This window comes from Brienomyrus brachyistius, unplaced genomic scaffold (genome assembly GCF_023856365.1).
Source record: "Brienomyrus brachyistius isolate T26 unplaced genomic scaffold, BBRACH_0.4 scaffold47, whole genome shotgun sequence".
Classification (NCBI taxonomy): domain Eukaryota; kingdom Metazoa; phylum Chordata; class Actinopteri; order Osteoglossiformes; family Mormyridae; genus Brienomyrus; species Brienomyrus brachyistius.
The window spans coordinates 1686675-1707175 of NW_026042322.1; the positions used below are offsets into that span (position 1 = coordinate 1686675).

The 20501-nt window shown below is 45.6% G+C and overlaps 1 protein-coding gene across 2 annotated transcripts in view; it reads right to left on the reverse strand.

Annotated features, from left to right (window-relative positions):
- The window catches only part of nr3c2 (nuclear receptor subfamily 3, group C, member 2), a 62404-nt gene extending 46116 nt beyond the window's left edge, over positions 1-16288 (reverse strand). The window contains exons 1-3 of one of the 2 annotated variants that reach the window (XM_048999887.1): positions 15873-16288; positions 11925-13724; positions 5946-6041 (exon numbers count right to left, since the gene is read on the reverse strand). In XM_048999887.1, coding sequence (XP_048855844.1) covers positions 5946-6041; positions 11925-13705 — 1877 coding nt within the window. In that variant the 5' untranslated portion in view covers positions 13706-13724; positions 15873-16288. The remainder of the gene's footprint in view (positions 1-5945; positions 6042-11924; positions 13725-15872) is intronic. The other variant, XM_048999888.1, reaches the window with a different exon arrangement.
- Positions 16289-20501: the final 4213 nt, after the last annotated feature.

Sequence of the window (20501 nt, forward strand, 5' to 3'; positions counted from 1 at the left end):
TTAAAAATATATTAACAGCAGAAATAATAATGATAATATTCAGCTGTATTAAAGAAAGGGGATTTACATTCCAAAGTTAGCTTCAGCCATTCGACTAGCTCAATATTTGTACCAAAATGATGTCATACACATGATGTCATCGCCCTTGTGGGAATGGAGGAGATGATCTTCTGGCCGGAAGTGCAGGACATTTAAACACCAGAGTACCTGGTGACCCTGAGCGTGTCATATGTTGCGCCGAGAACCCAAACCGCATTAGGTCCAGGCGTCATGCGGCACGGCTGGCTGCCCAGATCCGGTAAAGAAACAGCCATTGATTTTCATCCGTGCACCGATCCCGACTGACGCGCCTCCGTGGCCTCGCCGAGTCACGGACAGACCGCATCCTCGGGAGTCAGCACAGAACGGCGCGACCTGCCTGTCCCCTACGCCGCACACAATGCGGAGCTGTGCACCCTTCAATGTGACTTTAAACAAACCAAAAATAAACCCACTCTTTTCAGTTTTTTTTGCCTCCAAAAGACAGAGAGCGAGAGAGAGCACAAGAGAGGGAGGGAGGGGGAGAGAGATGCATAGTCATACCAATTGTCCCCCCTACAAAATAACGGAGGCTGTTTTTCACATGGTGGAAATGTTGGCCCGACCCTGAGGTGATGTAGCGACCTTTCTGCCCAGCTCCATCCCGGCCGGGTCTACCACACACGATGCGCATGCCTCCTGAAGCGACCCCCCGGTGCCGGCTGGACAAAGGCCGCAATAAAATGATTACAGGAGAGGGAAAGAGACCTAATGAAAGCCCTTCCTTTCCCGCAAACATAAGGGCCAATTATCCTAACAGGGCTCCATGCAGCCAGGCCACCGGCGTTGCGAGTTCAGGGGCCTTGCGGTTTCCCCTCAAATGCGGTCATTATTCACAACCACACCTCAGACCGAACGCGACCATGGAGAAGGAGTGTAACCAACAATGCCGCTGCAATTCCTACACATTGACCCACCTTCCATCTTCCACAACAACAAATTCTCCACATTAGCGTATTAAAGTTTATATAAATGTAGTCTACAGAAAATTAGACCTTTCCGGAATAACTTTTAAATTACATATTTCATATATAATGCACAGGATATGGTTATATAGGCTTATTTACTCAGTTATTGAGTATAACAAATTGGTTTAAGCAGCTCGCGGTGCCGAAGCAATAAAACAACACAGGCACGCTTTCCTAAAATATATTTAATAACGGAGACAGAAAACTGAATCAGGAGCCGGCCGGAGCGTCACATCCATCAAGCGCTACCCTCGGGTATCTGTAGGGAGCCACATGGGGAAAGGAAGCAGCGGGGGCGTGGGGAGGGGAAGCACAGCGCTGCAGAGCCTGCAGATGCACGTCGAATGCGACGACGCAATACAGGCTAGCCCTGAAAAGAAAAAAAGAAAAAAACTCCCAAAGAGTCCAGAGCCAAGAAACAGGAGAGGTCTTGCGCTGGATGTGGACTTCGGAAAATGGCCCATGTTCCAGGGGGTGTGTTTTGGGGGGGTTGGGTGGAGCCAGCTATAAAGGCCAGTCTGACCCATGCAGACGGACACCCAGGAGGATGGTCCTGTCTCTGGAGTCACCCCCTCCCAACACTTTTCACGCTATGAGAATCCACATGAAAGCACCGGCAGGCCCTCGGGACCATGCCCCACCCCGAAGGATCATGTGTGGCATTATTTTCTGCCTCATTACCCATGTGACAGCATGGCCTTCATGATGGGGGGGGGGGTGAGACGAGGGTGTCCACTGAAAACACCGCCCACTTTAGCCAAGTGCTGAAACCCTACTCCCTGGGAGGGGCCAACTGACTCAGCACTCCTTTTCAGGGGTGCTCACATAGAAGGTCGACTGGGCTCACCTTGCAGCCCCTCCACCGTTACCCCACACCCAAGCCCTCAAAAACAGGAGGGGCCGGTAATCTCTCCCCCCCCCCCTCACCTCAACTTGACTCCTCCCTGTGCAGCAACTCTGGTGGTCTGAGCGCCTGGCGCCTGCATAAACTTCAGCAAATAAACCTCGGGCTTAAATAAAAGTCTTGAAGTCATCTCTATATTTGTTTATCTTATATTTGTTGTTTTTTTTTTCCGTCTTCCTGCAAAAAAAACCCAAGACAGGGCGACGGACCCCAGTTTAAAGTCATATTAATTTCAGTGACCGACAGTAGAAGGCCTCATTTCTGGCACGACACTGACAAGTTCAATAAATTTCCCCAGATATTTTAGGGGTTTTCGGGGCTCCTTCGAGTGGCGAACCCTCACCAATAGGACTTGGCTTCCGCCCAGCAGACGCAGATGAGGACAGCACCCTATATACAGGCAAAGAGATGGTAGCGATTTAAGTCTAATTGCAGGTGATGCGGGCACAGCCATGGAGAATAGGGAGAGCAGAGAGGCTGAACTCGTAGACTCGTTTAATAAATTGTTCTTTCCTTTGCTGTCTACCAGAAGCGGCTTTCATTCCCAGTGCGGTCGCTTATTTGAAATTCAAATTCTGACCCCCCCCCCCCCAAACCTCCATCTAAAATCTTAGACTTTATTTAAAAAAGATGGTGTGTTTAGCGAAAACTAAGATGGTTGGCTGACAAGCCCGCAGTTAGAAGCATCACCTCACAAAGAGGGAGCCAACTAAAAATGGCCCTTGGTTGTCCAATAAAACTTTCAAGCAGAAGTTTTGGGCCTATCGCTATATTATTCATCAGCGCGCAGTGCTGCTAGATCAGCATTTTGCTCCCCGTTTCACCGAAGAGCATCCACGACGCACAGTTCACTGCACTGAAATAAGAACAACTCAGCAGGCAGCTTGTGAAAACAGTGCAGAGCCGCACGCTGAGACCGGGACGATGGCCGTGGGAGCGGACACTCCCGTGACCCTCCATGTTTGTGCAGAATATGACACGCTGGTGCCGGGCCGGAACATCCAGCCTCCACTTCGGGTCAGAGTCACGTAGGATGGCCTCCTCGAAAGAGATCCAGGGCTAAGAGGCCTGGGGAAAGTGTTGTGGTCCGTTGGGGACTCCTGTCGAAACGCCGGCGGCACGCGTGAATGTCCGCCCTCGCGGGATGGGAGGAACGTTTTAAGAGCTGCCTGCAGCGTATGAAAGACGGGGGGAATCCACATTCTGCATGCCGCTAGTGAGTAAGAGGACAGGAATGAAGAAATCTCTCTCGGTGTCCCAAGCACTTCACCAACAAATGCGAAAAACAACCCCTATGACCCTCCACAAAAAAAAAATGACTCACAGGCAGAAGAACCAGGCTCCGTGCGTATTAATCATTCAAGAGCAGGATGTAGCCCACATGTTGCTAACATCGACTGACAGCTACTGTGACATCCGTACAAACAGAAGCCCGTCGGACTCACAGAACACAATGGCTACTGTTGGTAGCGGACGCACGGGCCGAGTGTAACGACGCTCCTCGCCATGGAAACGGCACTTCTGGCCTATTAGGGCGCTTGTCGGAGCCTAATGAACGCCAGTGTGCATGTGAGCTGACGGCTAGCCTGCATGGGGCAGGGGGAAAGAGCCGAGGCGGTCGCTAGCCCACCGCAGAAAAATAGGTCAGCTGAGCTGCTCCCCTCTCGGCAGGCGCAGGGGGCTGGGGGAGGGGCACGGTGCAGAACCTCTGCGAAATGGCAGAATCAAGACGCCGGGACAGCCCACGGTGGCAGCCATGGGCAGGACTAACGCCGGCAAGGCCCTGTGCCGAGTTCTCTGCCGTTCTGCATTAGCGAACGCTAATTGTGTCTCTGCTGCATAAATGGGTGCGTGCATCCCCCAGCCATGCAGCTGACTTAGCAATTAAAACTTGCCTAATGGCAGTTATCTGGGTTTCCGCCCCCTGGAGGTGAATGGGGTCGTGATTTCAGTGGAATGGCAACAACAACAACAAAAAAAAAAGGAAAAAACATAGCAGCTGGATTACAGAAGCGTGTTCCCCAGAGCGAGGTCCGGAGCACGAGTGCTGTACTCACACCCGGAGTTGGAAGCCTTGCACTGCATGCGTGCAAAACGTTTACTCACTATCCACAAAAATACCCACGTTCTGACTCCAGATGTCGGCCCTGTTTATGCCTTAAGCACGGATTAAATGATTATATGCATTAGAGAGATTTATACAGTAATGGGTATTACATAAATTTGCATCAGATGAAAATATAAAGCGCAGAGTGTATATTTTTTCTCCAGAAGTTTCTTCTGTGTCAGACAGAGGTGTTAAATGAGGTCAGTTTTAAAAAGCCTTTAAAAGGGAAATAATGTATAATTGTAATGCAACGACCACCAGGGTCCGCAAAAGTAAAAATAAATTGAAATTCAACTCGAGGTCCATGTTTGTACAGCGTAGTCCACGGCATCACCCCATCACCCTCATGGATCTCGCCATCTTTCTTGCCCACGCGGGCTCCTTCTGTAAAGCAGCGGTCGGGACTTTGCAGCTGCCCAGGAGCGTGACCATAGCAACCAGCACTAAGATTTATGACCTTAGGAGACCCTGTCGACCTTCAGGATTAATGGACCTACAATCTGCATTACTAAAGAAAAAAATGATTTGAAGCTGAACTATATAAAAAAACAAACAAAATATTATATATATTTAAAAAAAAAATCAAGGAAAAATAAAAATTCAGATATAAATAAAATATCTGCATCTTACTACCAAGAGAGCTGGACAAACATCTTCTACTTTTGCAGTTAATAAAACAAACAGTAACAAAAGAGAACTGAGCTTGTTGAAAATGTTGAAATAGCAGAAGAAAACTGACCGAGAAATAAAGCAGCGTGTGGCACAGGCGGACGCCGTATCTGCGTGGGATTCCTACGTTTTTTTTTTTTTTTGTATAAAAAATCGGCAGCCAGGAACGCGGGCGGAAAAAAAGCTCTGCAGCTGGCGGGAAGAACGGCGGACTGGCGACATGAAAGCAGGCATGGCGGCACTGACGGGGTGCCAGGTACAGTATATAAAAAAAAACCTGGCCAGCACCAGCGGCCCTGCCTGTGTACAGTAACTGTCTGTCCTGTCACGGGGAAGCCGCGCGGTCAACGCAAAATAACCAGGGGTTGCAACAACCGCGCAACTTTTCTTTTTTGCTTTTACCGGTAAACGACCGCTCCACCAACCGGTACGGAGACGCCGGCTCCGGTTTATCGGCCCGGTCTCATTCCTCGGCCAGGTTTTAGGCACGCGGCACGCGCGAGCCCCGCAGTTTCCCGCCGGGTCACAGTCTTCTCCCACGGCTACATGAACAGGTCGAAAGGAGGTAACGGGGAGACACTGCGTGCGGGGCTAAATATTTCTTTGGGACGGAGGCTTTACATTTTCAGCTTAAAAAGATTTATGACACACGCCCCAGCTTACAGTAAGTGTTATGCGACGCTGTGTGTGGCAGTGAGCTCACAGCTCCGTAGTTTCCCCTTCCCGTTAATTGAGCCTGCTAAGCTTGACCTACTTTGCTCACCATTGAAGTGGAACAATTAATTTTTTTAAGCGATTCCCTAAATGGCTTCTGTTTCCGCCAACGTCAAAGGACCCCTGAAATTCAATAGAACTGGCTTTTCTCTAAATAAATGTACGGCCGAAACACGCGCGCATAAAACACTAACAGCAATATCGCCTTTTATTTTCGTCTGCATAGTGTTGTACACTTAATAGGTGCACAATTTTACTTTATTTAATTTTTTTTTGGTGTGTGGGGGGGGGACTAAACTACTTATACATGACCGCTTCTCCCCCAATAATAAATAATATATGACAGAATGACCCTGGATGGGATTATAAATTGGATGAAATGAGGAAAAAAAATATATCATCTTTTAATCCTGTACTGTAAACTACGTATAAATTTCATCCATGTTACATAAATATATAATTTGGGGAAAAGGAGTGAGTGAGTGAGTGAGTGAGGTGAGGTCACCTGTCACGCTGTGTCAAGTTCCTAGGTGAACTTAGAAGGGGGGGCAGGGTAAGGCTTGACATGAATTTCCACCCCTTACTGTTAAAAGAACTCCACCTGAAAGAGAAAGATAGAGAAGATAGGAAAAAGCCTCCTCTATCAGGACATTTCATCTGAGGTGACCAGGCGCCAGGCCATAGGTGATAGGAGGACCCACCCACACCGCAGCACATGTGAACACTTCCTGAACGCCATCAGAGTTCAAATGAGGACACCCCCCCCTTCCCCCCCATCTCGCCATTCCTGGCTGGCGACAGTTGTTGTTTAATGGCATGCCCAGCGGCCCTTCATAACAATGTGCGTGGGAGGCTGGAGAGGTTTCGAATCTCTTACGTGATGAAAAGCACCACCACACTACACTATGTGGAGCACGTTTGCCCGGGACTATGGTGTCGTTTGGTAGTGGACGGCCCTGATGGGACAACGGCTGACGACTGCTCAGGGTTCTCCATTCCAGAAAGACATACACATGCCTCCCTGACTGTGTTAAACACGCTATTTGCTTTTACTGATGCTTCCTGGAACAAATAGAAATTGCTTCATTTGTTAAACTTGTTTAATTTAGTTTAGCATTAGTTTCTAGTTTTTTCCTATGTTGGCAAGATGTTTTTATCATGTGATCATGTTTGTTGCGACTACTGATCAGTAGTCAATCTCAGTCAGCAGTTGAATATTCTTGGCTATCTGATCCTGCCATATCTGCTGTTGACATACTGGTCTTTGGAATCCTGACACTCATATGACTTGAGGGAAAAAAAATGGAGACCTTTGTGACTTAAGCTCCATTTCCTGAAGGCCTGGGTGACAGCAAGCAAATCTCTTCTCTGATCACTAAATTCTGAAATGCAGTTTGCAAAAAATCCTGTTTAACAAAACAGTAATTAGGGGTCCGAAGAGTAGCGGTGCTGGATTGCTCCTGTTTTTGTTCTGATTATTGAAAGCTGTCATTGAATTTCACACCATGCCTACTCCCCACCCCACCAGTCTCCATCAGCAACAATGCCACAGAAACCGAACAGACAATTTAGGTGAAACTGAAAAGCAATGAACCCCCCCCCCAAAAATAAATAAATAAATAAATAAATTAAATAGAAAACAGCTTTGGATCTAGAAGCAGCATGTCATGGTAACCATGACCAAAGGGACATCCAGACAGACCTGACATCGGAACCCGCAGAGAAGGGAATCACCTGAGCCTACATGAAACCAAGATGAAGGTCAAAGGTTTTTCCAGTGAAGGTGAACAGCAATGACTCCAAGAGTCTTTCTACTGATCGTTGGTGGAGAAGTACTACAGACGGCTTTACCATCATCTCATTCTCCCTGAGTTGTCAGCAAGCAATACCTTGAAGGCCATCGTGGACCAACGATTGGAGCTAACTGGATATTTGTATCCAACAGAGTCTGAATTAATCAAATCAATGTCTTCCATTAATTTAGTATAAGGACACACGATTAAGTGCCTATCAGGGTCCTTGGAGGAATATGTGCTTTCATCCCAGTTTAGAACATTAGCGCTTGGCCGCGCTCCAAAGCACTGAGTTCTTTCCTTTTGAGGTGATGCTCTCTTCTTTTTTGTTTCTTCAGCTGCCTCTCCCCTGGAGCCATTGCACAGGCTCTGCCAGGACCTTCCCAGCAAGCTGGCTGTCAGGAACATGGAATCATTCCCCTCTCTCCTCCAGTGGGCCGGCCGGACGCGGCCTTTTACGCCTTTGTTGCCAGGGCCCACCTAACAACATCACGGTCACCTGCCCCTACTGTAAACCTTGGAGGCGGCGATGAATAGGGGCAAGGACCAAACCCCTGAGCAGAGCCAAGTGAACATTAAAACCGCAGCTTTAAGGTGCTACCATGGCTCCTTCGTATAGCCGTCCTCAGCACCCCCTGCTTGTGTCTGTTCTAACAGCCGTGGAAATGGAAGTCAAACAAGGATAGCCCTGTGGTGGCAATGTAGGTGGACGGACCTTTGGCACTGATTTTTTTCCATTTACGGGTCGGCCCAGCCTTTACGAAAACAAGGACACCGGTATCGTTTGTGTTCTAATCCACAAAAGGACTCCCGGTTGAGACTAAACAAACTAAAATAAGCCTGACTTACTGTGAAAAGTACACACATGGCCTGAGTCCTTTACAGTCAACAGTTTCCGTGTTAATACAAATTACTGAGTCACGTATGTCAGGCACAATGAAGAGCTAGGGGTAGGTGTGCAGTAAACTGGTAGCAAGGTGAACTGCAACATCACACAAGCCTAAACAAGATAAACTGTGTGCCCCCCTCCCCCCCCAGCAAAAGATCCTGATTCAAAACAGGTTTAGCCACATTCACTTGACATGTTTCACCAAAAATTCACACAACGAACGCAGAATTTACCATTGGCTGTGTTTTTTTTTCCTTCCCCCTCCATTTATCACCACTTAAATTAACTGTAGACACTAATTAAATTATCTGGTCTGTGGAAACACAAAGAGCCAAGCGCCTTTTCCCCACAGGATACGTTCAATCAATATGTAATTGGCCACATCTTCGTGTCCTGCCAGCGTAAGCAGGCCGTATGCTGCGTAGGGCATGATTAACGGCGCCGGGGGGAGGCAAGTCCCCATCCCCCAATGTGTTGGGTGTTACGCTGCACGCTCTTAGCCACCTGTTTCACCTTCATGGGGGGGAGCTGACTACGTCTTTGCATAGAAATCAACTTTAAGAAGCATTTGCACAGCGGCCAGATCGCCTTGTGTGATCCACACTCAGTTCAGCGCTCTTGATTAAAAACATTAGCCCATTCCTGGGCCCCAGGATCAAAAAGTATACAGACACTTTTAATTAAAGCTTCAGCCCATTCACTGCCTCCCGCATCAATACGGCACTGGTCTCTCCCCCCCCCCTTCCTGCAACCACACTGGGTCTCATACCCCCAAAAGCCCTTTTACTTTTCTTTCTTGGCTCTCACACAATGCATCGAGCTTTCGGAGAATCGCCACCGGACCATTTAAAAGTCAAACAGTGCGTGAATCAATAGCTCCGCCGGCGGCGAACGGCCGGCTGGGCGGGCAGCACGTTGTGCCCAAGTAGATGCTGGCAGCTAGTGAAAAGGGGGAGGGTGCCAAGGCAACCTGTCAACCAATGAGGTTGAAGAGGTGTAAAAGGGGGCACAATAGCAACCAATGAGGGCTGGCAATGAACTGACACACAGCACTTCCGGCTGTCATCCTGTCTTGACATAAAGTCGAGCAGAAAGAACAATACTCACTGGCTGTGACGGAAACAGCATCCTTTCTCTGGGTGGGCTTTGAGGTGTCAATAAGGTATTTTGCCCAATTTTCCATTTACCTTTCAGTCCAACCCAGTAGAAACACTTCCGATGTTACCAACAAAATATGAATTGTGCTTGCAAGTGCAAAACTACCATCCAACATGATGCAGATGGAAATACTCTCATCTATGGAACAGAAACAAGAACTAAAGAGGAAGTACGACACATGAGCCAGAAGTTTGGTGGTTCAAGCCCTGGAGTAATGCTGCTGGGTTGGGCATTTATGGGAAAATCTGTCTCAAATACTTCCTTGGGTACTGGTATCCTGTCCTGGGTGTACCTCCACCTTGTGCCTGGGATAAGCCTGAAGCATCAATTTGACTCTGAACAGAATAGGTGACGGGAAAATTCATGGATGAATGAACTTCCTTGACTTTTAGTCAAGTTTAATTTTTGATTTTCATCAAGGACCTCATAACAAGGGAAAAAGTAATTAAATTATATACAGATCCTTAATAGAGTGAGAATTTGGTTTCTGCTGAACATGACAGTACTGCTTCATGCACCTTTTTCACCTTTAAACTGGAAAAAGCTTGAATCATGATTACCGTACTCAGCTTAAACTTATACGCCCAGTTTAAGCTCATGCATGTAGACTGACAATGGAATTTTGAATGGGGCCGTGTACAATTGCAGATGTAGTTGCAGTAACTAGGGGGGGGCGGGGGGGGGGAATAAATCATTTACTGAACCACAACCGTTTGGACTGACGACTTGCCAATACAGGAATAGCAACATGACGCCATTCCAAAAAAAAAAACCAGCAGGATCACATTCCTTTCAAATAAATACTTAACTTATCAATAGCTTTTCGGTTACGGAGAGACAACAATGATTTTCTCTGGTCTTTCATGTGTTCACCAATATACACAAACTCTCTCTCATGTAGACTGGGGTACATGAATGTCGACACTCATTCATTATTTCAAGACAGCCATATTACTGGGCTTTTGACCATTCAGATGATATCAGCAAATGTGTCTCAGGGACACTAAGGTTAGGGCCATAGAGCAATGTGAAGGTCAGTGGTTCATAGCTTAAAGCTGTAATATTAACAAGCGAGATAATAAACCTTGTTTTCCACATGGAAAGTGTCAGTGAAAATGCTGAATGTCAAGGTGAAGACCAGTATATAGTAAGGGAAGTTAGGTTGATATGGTAAACATGCGGGGGTCCTGTGGTTTCCTTTGCTATACGCTACCCTGTGCTCTGCATTATGCCAGGGGTTCGTCTGTGTGCCACCAGAGAAACAGTAGCATTATAGCTTAGCGTTCTGTACAGCCTGCCTGGCTTGATTCCACAGCTTTATTTTTCACATGATCTGGCTGAAGACAAATGTAGGCAATGGGTCATCAATACTAGATCTAAGCTTTTTGCTCCTTAACCTCACAAAGAATTATTTACATTACAGGCCCCGCAAGCTCTTTTTTGGAAATGATAATTATCATCAATCTGCTCTGTACACACATGGTTTCCAGATAAGCGGCACAACGTTCCTTCCTGGTAGACCACAATGAGCTCTGTTTGCCTAAAGTGTTCAGGTGCGGACGACACCGTCCAAACCTCACACAATAAAGACACAGTTGCCGTTTCCCGATTCCGACAAGCCCCGTGCTCAGCTGCCCTGCAGGCGACTTGCTTCCAGTGGAATTTAAAATCTGATAATTCCATATTCAAGGCCTGCCAGCAGACTGACACAAACACCTACAGTACGTGTTCACGCGGTTTTTCATCCCTCTGTCATCGAGAACACAAAGAACCGTCAGCCAATGGGGCCGTGACTCATCTGTCAGAAACGACGGAAGACGTCCACGAAACAAAAGCTTTTATTCTGTTAATTTGCCTCCTTTTATTAATACAGACCTAAGAAGCCGTTCTAAAATTCACTGCACCCGATGTCATCAGCCATTTCAAGCAGGGATGGGATGGCCATGAAAAGACACGCATGTCACTCTTCCGTGCTTTAATTACCCTCACTTCTGATGTGGGCTCTGCACAGAGCTTCACCCTCCACTAACTTCTCCTTCCTCATATGTGGGAAAAACTAAATTTAATTCCAGCAATCACTTCCTGATTGTGAGAGGGCCCCTCTAACTATATCACCTTGCGGCACTATGCAAAATTAAATTTCTGGAACCGATCGACTGACTTTCATATAACATGCTCGTCTTTGGCAAATATAATAAAAGTCTAAAAGAGCTGTCCACCGCTCCAGCATTCACATCGTTTTGCCGTTTCTACCCATTTCACAAAGACAGGTGACGTCGCCTCTTAATCTGCATTACCTCATTAGGCCACCATCTGTCTTCATGCTGATAACACTATTTCCATGCAAGCACAATAGCAGACTCAATTAAAGCAACTTTTGGCAAGTCTAGAAAAAGTGGTGAATCTTGGGGAAAAAAAATGGTTACACATTCCTGTACCATTCCATCAGAATTTAAATATGGCTGAATATGCCAAAGTTTCAGTCAATTAATATATTGGATCATTTACTTTTGAAGACTTTTGCTACAAGGACTTCACACTTAATTCCACTTTTTCCACTGCTAATTCGAGGAACCGCATTCCTCATTCAGATTCCTGCATTCTGCCGTAAGAGAGACAGCCTCCCATCTCTCCCCTGCCTTACCTCGACATGTTTTCCGTGATGCACCCCTGGCCAGGGTAACCTTCTCCTCTGGAGGACAGAGAGTTCTGTGACAGGCCACGTCGGGCCTTCCAGGTCTCCATTAACGCCGTTACGGGGGAAATTAAATTTAGCAAGGGGTTTGTCTGGTCCCTGATGTCATGCCGTGAAAAAGACATTGTTCCTTGTGCTCCGATCTGATAATGAAATGAATGTCCACCCGAATTAACTCCAACAACAGCCGGCGTCTGAATGGTATTGCCATCCTGGTAGTAGCTGCCATCGTTACACTCCTGCTTAATCGCTTTCGGCAACACACTATTTGGAAAAACACCAGGCTCATAGTTGCCATTCAGCGAAGAGACGGGAGGTCCTAATATTCCAGAAAGACTATATTCATCCATATTGTCTCTCAAGGATAAGTAAGTGGTCTCTGTTGTAGTATAAAGGTTTAAAGACGACTCCTGGTTGTGGTAATGAGGATTCAAACACGTCATCTCTTTGTTTGGCTCAGTTTTAACCTGTATGGGGAACGTGGAGTTGGTCGTGCTCCCCTTACTGCCACCCAGACACATGCTTCTGAAGTTGGTGTCTGGCTCATTCTTTATGAACTTCACCATGTCCATCTGGTCCAGGCCAACATTGTATAGTTCCTCTTCGACACACTCAACCTTCGGGAACTCGAAACCTTTCAGGTCTTGGTCTCTCTCCACTGGGCTATGGATGTCACTCTGCACGAGGCCCAGTCCACCAGCAGGGCTGGAGACGGGAAAACCCGGCAAGTTCCGAGGACTCGACAGAGCCATGGCGCCAATGCTCCCAGGACTGGAAAGCGATGCTCTCATGTTACTGCTGGCAGTGTTGTTGCCGGCTGGGCTGGATACAGATGACCTCACGGTAGCCCCACATGAGAGTGGTGACTTCACGCTGCTCATGCTTTGAGGACTGGAGATCGGAGATCGCATAATGTTGGGTGGGCTTGAGTGGGGGGACCCCATGCTAGCTGTGTTAGCTGGGCTACAGGCAGTAGGGTTTCGGGGATGAATGGCGGCAAGGCCTGGGGTGGCTCCTGACTGGCTGACTGGGCTGCTGAGAGTGGGGCAGGTGCTGCCAAAATAAGTGGGGCTGGTGGTTGATGATACCATGGCGTTACTGGCCGGACTGGCTGCCGAGTTGTTGGAGTTCGCTGGACTCCCGCTAAGCGTTCCGGACAGGGCACCAGAGCCCGGTAAGGTGCCAGAAGCACAATCCACCGACAGGACATTTGCCGGATGGGGCGCACCGTGATAAGACGAAGGTGGAGATTTCAGCTTTGGACTCTTCGTCGACAGGTCCAGGTTGTTTTCATGGTGTTGCCCGACAGCCGGACAGAGGCTACTGGGGCTGCAGTGGCCCGTTTGGGATGGCTGCTGGGCTATGCCATAGTCAACTTCCCTCGCTGCATTCATGTACAATCCCATGGACTCCGCCACCGTTTTGGAGAGCTCCTTCGAGTCCATTTCCAGTTTTGTGCCTGCAGCAGAACCGCTGAAGCTCGGAAAGACAAACTGCTGATTCTGGCTGGGGCAGAGCACAGAATGGTCCATCTTGTCCCTACCGCCCTCTTTAAAACCAAGTTCTGGGGCAGAAGGGCGGCTGGCATTTGCGGGGTCCATCAGAGCACCAGTCCTGGCCTGAAATCCTCGCTTTGCTGCATCACAGTAGTCTGCCTCATTAGGCCCCTGGACCCACCTACACTGGGCTTCCGGTCCCTCAAACAAGCTGTGATATCTTTTGGTCTCCATAACTTGATCATTAACATACCTGACAGAAGGAACAAACAAAGAAAAACTAAATTTAATCTTGATAATACATTGTGAATTCTGCATATTTTTAAAACACTAATGTTTCTGCAATAAAAAAGGCTATAATATGCAGTAAAGCCGTTTCTTCCCAATTAGTGAAAGATGAGTTAAATATACCTTGCTTAACACATTCCGACTTAATTATAAAGTTGTCTAAGCATTACAAGTCTGTGTTTATTTTGCGATAATTTAAAAAAAATAAAAAAAAATTAAAAACATCCTTCCCTGCTTTTATCAAAATGCTTTCATGTTAGTTCGAAAATTATATTCCCGCATTACCAAAGTAAACTAGGTTTCAGTTTGTTTGTTTGTTTGTATGTATGATAAATACGCTTAGAAACCACATGATCTGCCCCCAGAAGCTGTGTAATATTTAAAAAATTATACATCTAGGCTAAAATTTGTGTGACACGTTCCATCAAAACACAGGCAAAAAACTGTATTAAAACGCTATAGTTTGAAATTTTTACGACGGACTTCATATAGTAAAACTTTTCGCCAGTGCCTCCTTGCTTGTGCGCTTCCATATTTAAAGTATCTGATGGGCGGGACGGCGTGGAGCGATCAACGCAAAAGAGCTAGCACGTTAACGGGGCTTATCACCGACCCCGGTTGTCTGACTTTTCCTGCAATCTGTTCGCTTTGGATGAGTCGTTGTTATCAATCTTCTTACTAACAGTTTCCTTCTCGTTCAGTGAATTACAGGCGTTACGGGGAAATTGTGGATGTCGAAAGGCTGCGTTTCAAAACGGCGTAATCTGCGACATCACAATATTTCAGATAAAACTGCAATGAAAGTCAACTCCGGATGCTGGAAATGGAAGCTCATGGGGGCTATCATTTCGTTACGTCGATTTCAATATCACCTTTGGGGAATACACGCTTAAGCTACACGAGTTCACTTGCGTTTGTTGTCATTACATAAACTCGAGACAAAATGACAGTACAGCTTTAAAGGTATCACGTGGGTTTCGGCCACGTTATCCTGTGGGTCCGCCTTTCATTGGTGACTATTGGACGAGCAAGACAATGCTTCATCATACCGCATACGGATTGGCTCGATTAATCTGTCAATCCATTTTTATCACAGGCACAACATTACTGCGACATAATCGAGACATTCTAAAAAACCCTAAGCAACATCGCGGAGAGATAAAGTTATAACTTTATAAAAACCGGCGAATCTAATTAAAGCGTACGGTGAAAGTATTAAAAGTTAAATTAAAGATGACGAAAATCATTCTTCTCAAGTAAGAGTTATTTAAACTGAGGTTTAAGTGTTTGTTTCGTGTCTTTCTTGTACTACAACATATGTATCAAACTAAAGCCCAAACAACGCTGCAATACACCTCGACGTGTATGATATTTGCAGCCGGTCTGCAGAACTTCAACTCGTAATTGCAGAATCAAGCACATTAAATAATATTTGATTCGCATTTAGTTTTTAATACAGAACTTGAAAAACCAAAAGCACGGACTACGCAATACTACCAGACTAACCTCATAATGGCAACGTATAAATTACAGCGGGATAATATTGTGAACATATGCATGAAAAACAGTTTTTTACGGTTCACGGGGAAATTATTTGCCGAGAGAAAAGTAATTGATGCTACATCTTATGTTGACAGTTAAGCTCTGTGGAACTGTTAGCTTACTTCTCTTAATGACGAAGTGAAATTGCTATGATTTAATAATGTCCAGCAGGGGGGAAATATTGTAATAAAAAAACACTAGGCTACATTCACAAAGAGAAACACTGAAATGTAGACAGGTCATTCACAGTGAAGCTTACATGATTGTTAATATCTTTCTCGCAACTGTCAACAAACCGTTGTATCATGCTATTATTAAAATGTATTATTAACGGGTTTGTAGCTGCCATTAAAATATATTGCCATACCTAGTTTTATTATTGGTCGGTATGCTGCCTATTTATTATCAGAAAATTAATATTTAAGCCTATATAGTTTCAACGTTTTCGGACGGTTCAAAGTTAATATTCTTCATAATAGGAAAACACTTTTCAAAAAATAAAAACAATCAAGAACTCATTAAGAATTTCCACAAGTATTTTTAACGTAAAGACAACGTTTTCCGTCCTTACCTTAATTACGACATCCAATTTAGTCAGGTGGCCGTGTTGCCGGGCAGCAATAATCCAAACACAAATGTATAATAAACTCATAAGTATTTCTTCCTAACAATATTCCCAGTGTGCTGATTGCTATTTACTCTCCCCATACATCCACTAGTTTCAGGTCTGACAGCTTTAAAGCGCAGAAGTACGAAGCTGCGTATCTCAGCGTGATCCTCAACAGCAAAAGCGCTCTTTCGACAGCCCGATTTAAATCGACAATTAAGATGGATGTTTTTGCTTTAGGTCAACATTGCCGCGGATTTCTGATTTCCTAGCTCCCCGAGCCGGGGACTGATTAAAAACAGCCTAGGAGTCCGGCAGACTTGCCTAGCGACGTCATTCTGGGCACACGAATCCTCATACTGCGACGAGCGATACAAACTCGGCCGGGGGAGGGCTGTAAAGGGAGCGGGGGGTGGACGAGGGAGGGAGGGAAGGGACTGCTCGCTCCTAAGTTTGTCGGCGCAGGTACGCTACAGGCGTGGTATTCGAATTAAGCAGGTGTTAATCCGTTTGTCTGTGAAGCCTAATTCGTCGATTATGCGCAACCTCGGATATTTGGTGAAACCAAAAGTCAAAATAAAGGACCGTGTTGGGCAGTTCTGTAGTAAAACGCAATGAGAAATACTTTTATACATCGCTCTTTTTTATCATTAAATCAAGGCTTGGCTTGCACGGAGAGAACGCTGATTTGTAACATGCATATAAGTATTGTTTCGTTTACGACGTACTGAAAACTGACACTAATTTAGCAACCTTAAAGGGTAGGGAAAGGAATCGCGGTGTCGATTAACGAGTTGGCAGATTGACGCATTGCGAAGAGACAGCACCACTGTAAGCCGTCGTGGCGCGGAATGCTAAAATGTTCGCGTTGTGAGTATAGTGCTGCGAGCAGGACTGCTTGGTGAATAGCATCGACATTACAGCGTGGTCCAAAATGCTCAGTCTCTCCGATTCCCATAAATATGTAAATATAGCCTGTTCATGTTGCATTGTAACACAAATCAAACACTTGTTAACAATATCAGTCAGTTGTCGCAAAAGATTCTTAATGTAAGTCTGAAACTAAAACTCAAAGTGCTACAATTTCTGTTTGTTAATTTATGCGTTTTCTTCCTTTGGGAGCACGCATGCATATCCCATGAGACGTTTCTTCTGTAACATATTAAACTAACTCTACAATAGAGAATCGCGGGTGAGATGCCAGTATTTTCTTGGACTGTTCTTAGACGATTGTCTGGATTTGGTTTACATGATTTAAAATGATCAGCAGAAAATGAACACAAATAGTACCTTTATAATTTTTAAATCGTTCTGAAAACTCATCCAACTATTTAACTGCATATACAGCTATAGTATGGTTGCACCACGTTTTCTGCGCGTGATAGGAGGGACCATGTAATTCAGTTCACCAGAAGTTCCCATAACACGCACAGACTTCTTGCGACTGTGGAAAATACTTCTCCACCAGGTGGCAGTCTATTTTTTAAGCCACCGTATTCTCTTGAAAGTTGAGTTGTGATGTTATGTGACATCACCGTCTTTTATCTCCCACTTCAGAATTGTGATCTTTCGATCGCAACCGCTAGCAGGATGGTGTTCAATAATGGAGTGGGCTACACAGCTCCAGTCAAGACTGCATTAAAAATATATATAACAGACTATGACTTGGGTGATGACTTCTGGTGCTATGGATTTGACATCCACGCGGCCTGTCATTTTCTCAGCGATGCAAATTCATACGCTCTACATAGAGTTTAGTCAGGTTCCCCAATCAGCTGACTGCTCGAGACCTTGCAGTGGATTGCAGAAAGATTTGCCAGGTTACTGCAGAAACTGCCAAAACTGAACTCGCAGCATTCAGCATAGTGAGAGATTTTTTAAAAAGGTTTTATATATATTCATATAAATATATTTATATATGGCCCATGACCCAGTTAAAAGACGGATGGATCTATACACACGTGTGCGTGCGCGCACACACACACACTATATATATATATATACACACACACACACCCTTCAGTATCGGTACTATACTATTCATGGATGATATTATTTATTTAGTTATACAGTTAACACACCACTACAAACAAGCCCCATCTTTACATATAGATGCTTTGTCCTGGCATGTCGCAGATAATTGTAGGTTATGGCTTAAGTTGCTAAAGGACTGACCTTGGGTGCGAATTGTCACTGGTTCAGTTCCCAGGTGGAGCCCCTGTGCTCCTGCATGGGGTGTTTAACCTGAATTCCTGCTGAATTACACCGGCTTCCTGTTGAAGGGTACAGTCTAGCGCTGTAAGTCGCACAGAGGGCTTTGCATTGTGCAAATATCGTGTGTGACTCTCAGCTTTGTTGTTTGCTCAGGGAGGATCACTGTCTTGATGGCGAAAATATGTATCATGTATTTTTATTATTTACATTTGAGAACATTTTTGAAAACCCTGTCCCCCCCCCCCCCCCCCATCCAGTAATTTATAGTTGTTTAAGGTCAGCGCCAGCTGAGCTTGGGCTTTGTTGTTCCATATGATACACGGCACACTTGGGGGGTCACAAAAACGCACAAGGCCAGCCGCTGATGCAAATCAGGTCAAGGAAAAGTAACGTCAACAAATATTTGATGTTGCCAACAAACAGTACTGCAGGTGTTGAAGTTGTACTTAAGCTCGGTCTTTGCCCTAATGTCTCTACCATCTCAGGAATGCACTGCAAATTTACATCAAACGACAAACGCTAGCTCTTCTAAGTGGATTAACCATCGAGCTGCCGGACTGCACACGTACAGACGCTCCTCTACTTGCGAACGGCCCTTCGTAACTTGAAATGTTCGTAAGTCGTTATCAAACATCATTTTAAGGGCATACGCAAGTACAAAGACCTAGGATGCTGGGAGTACGCACGCTACGTTGCTGCGCGGCGGGAGTAGCGGGCAGAAGTCGTACTGGGCGGATTTGGCACGTAGAAAAAAAAGATTGATGTTGCGGACAGGAAACAGAAACAGGAGCCCAACGAACACAATTTGGACTTACAATCCTCTTCGTTCGTATGTCTGAAAGTTCGTAAGTAGAGGAGTGTCTCTATAGTCTTCCAACACAGTTTCCAATGGTGCCTGCTTGAAGAATTTAAATATAAATCGTCAATTTCTTTTCAGAAAACATGAGACCTCACTGCCATTTCACCACTATCCTCTCACTGGATTTGAGCTAATCTCTGTGCTGCCTGTGTGCCTCCTGGCTTTGCCCCCTTGGGCCCTCCCCATGCTTGTCTTGTCCTGGACGTTTGTTTTTATCGACATCAATATGCATCCTCTGTTTTTCCTTTCTGTCTGTTTTTGGCTGACCATAATCTGTTTATGCTCATCATTTATTTATTTTCCGTAAATTTTTTTTAAGTTTTATTATGCCTTCATGAAAAAAAAAAATACGAAATGGTTGGTGATTGGTATTTAATTGTTATTTCTTCGGTTTTGCCCAATTAAAATGCATGTGCGATTAGTGCCGCCCGCTAGTAGCTATCTTTGTCTGTGCCTTAGATTACAATCAATACATGTAGCTGCTGTATGTCGCCGACAGCATCACCATAGATATCGACGTCGCTCATTCATCGGCACCAGCATCCGTCCAATTCCATGGGAAAACAGAGAGTCCCAGACATGCAGCATTGGGCTCCCGCCAGTGGCCGGGCCGCGTCTGAATACGACTCCTGTTCCTCGTCCTTTATGCAAATGCGGGCGCACATTAACATTGTAGCATTCAGAGGCGCCGGGGCACTTGATCATGACATCAGAATTATTTCTCGCCTGTCAATGGCGCAACAGTGCGAGTACATTGACACTCACTGGACACAAATGTCTACAGCTGCACCTAAAATCAGCAGCCGGGGGAAATAAAATCGAGGGTTTCATGCAAACTGACATTCTAGATAAAAATATATAGCACTAAATTACTTCATGTTTAGTTTAAAATGCAATAGTAGTACTATGCAATATTCTATACTAATATTACTAGCAGCTGATTGTAATTATTTATTAACAGATGATGATAAAAAGCATGACATACTGTGCTTGTCTATTAATGCATCCATGCATGTTCTGACCTCCCAGGCTCTCCGCCTTCCTTCCCACATGTCCGGATGGTGCCTGGGGTGGGCACCATCTGAGCTGGACTCCTGGTTCAGTCCCATGGAAGGGTGACATCGTGGATGTGACCGACGATCTGTAACATCGTGGGTGCTGACTTCAATCTGCCACGCTACACAGGCTGACATGGAGAACTGACTCATTGATGGATTTTGGCTTTGACACTAGTCATAGTTTACACCTTTAGCAAGCAAGCCCACTCTTTCTTTTTGTATAAGGTTAGCATGCCTGGGGGGGGCCGGGGCAGCCAGTTGACCTTGGAGTCTCAGAGGTTTTTTTCTTCCTGCTTGGAAGTTCTTGGTTGCCCTCCTCTGTTGTCATTCAGCTCTCGTTCTTTAATTCACTTCCATCTTCCCTTTTTTTTTAACAATTCTATATAAATGATGCAATGAATTGTTGCAACAGATATTTAATGCGAGTCTGAAACTGAAACTCACGGTGCTACAATTTCTGTT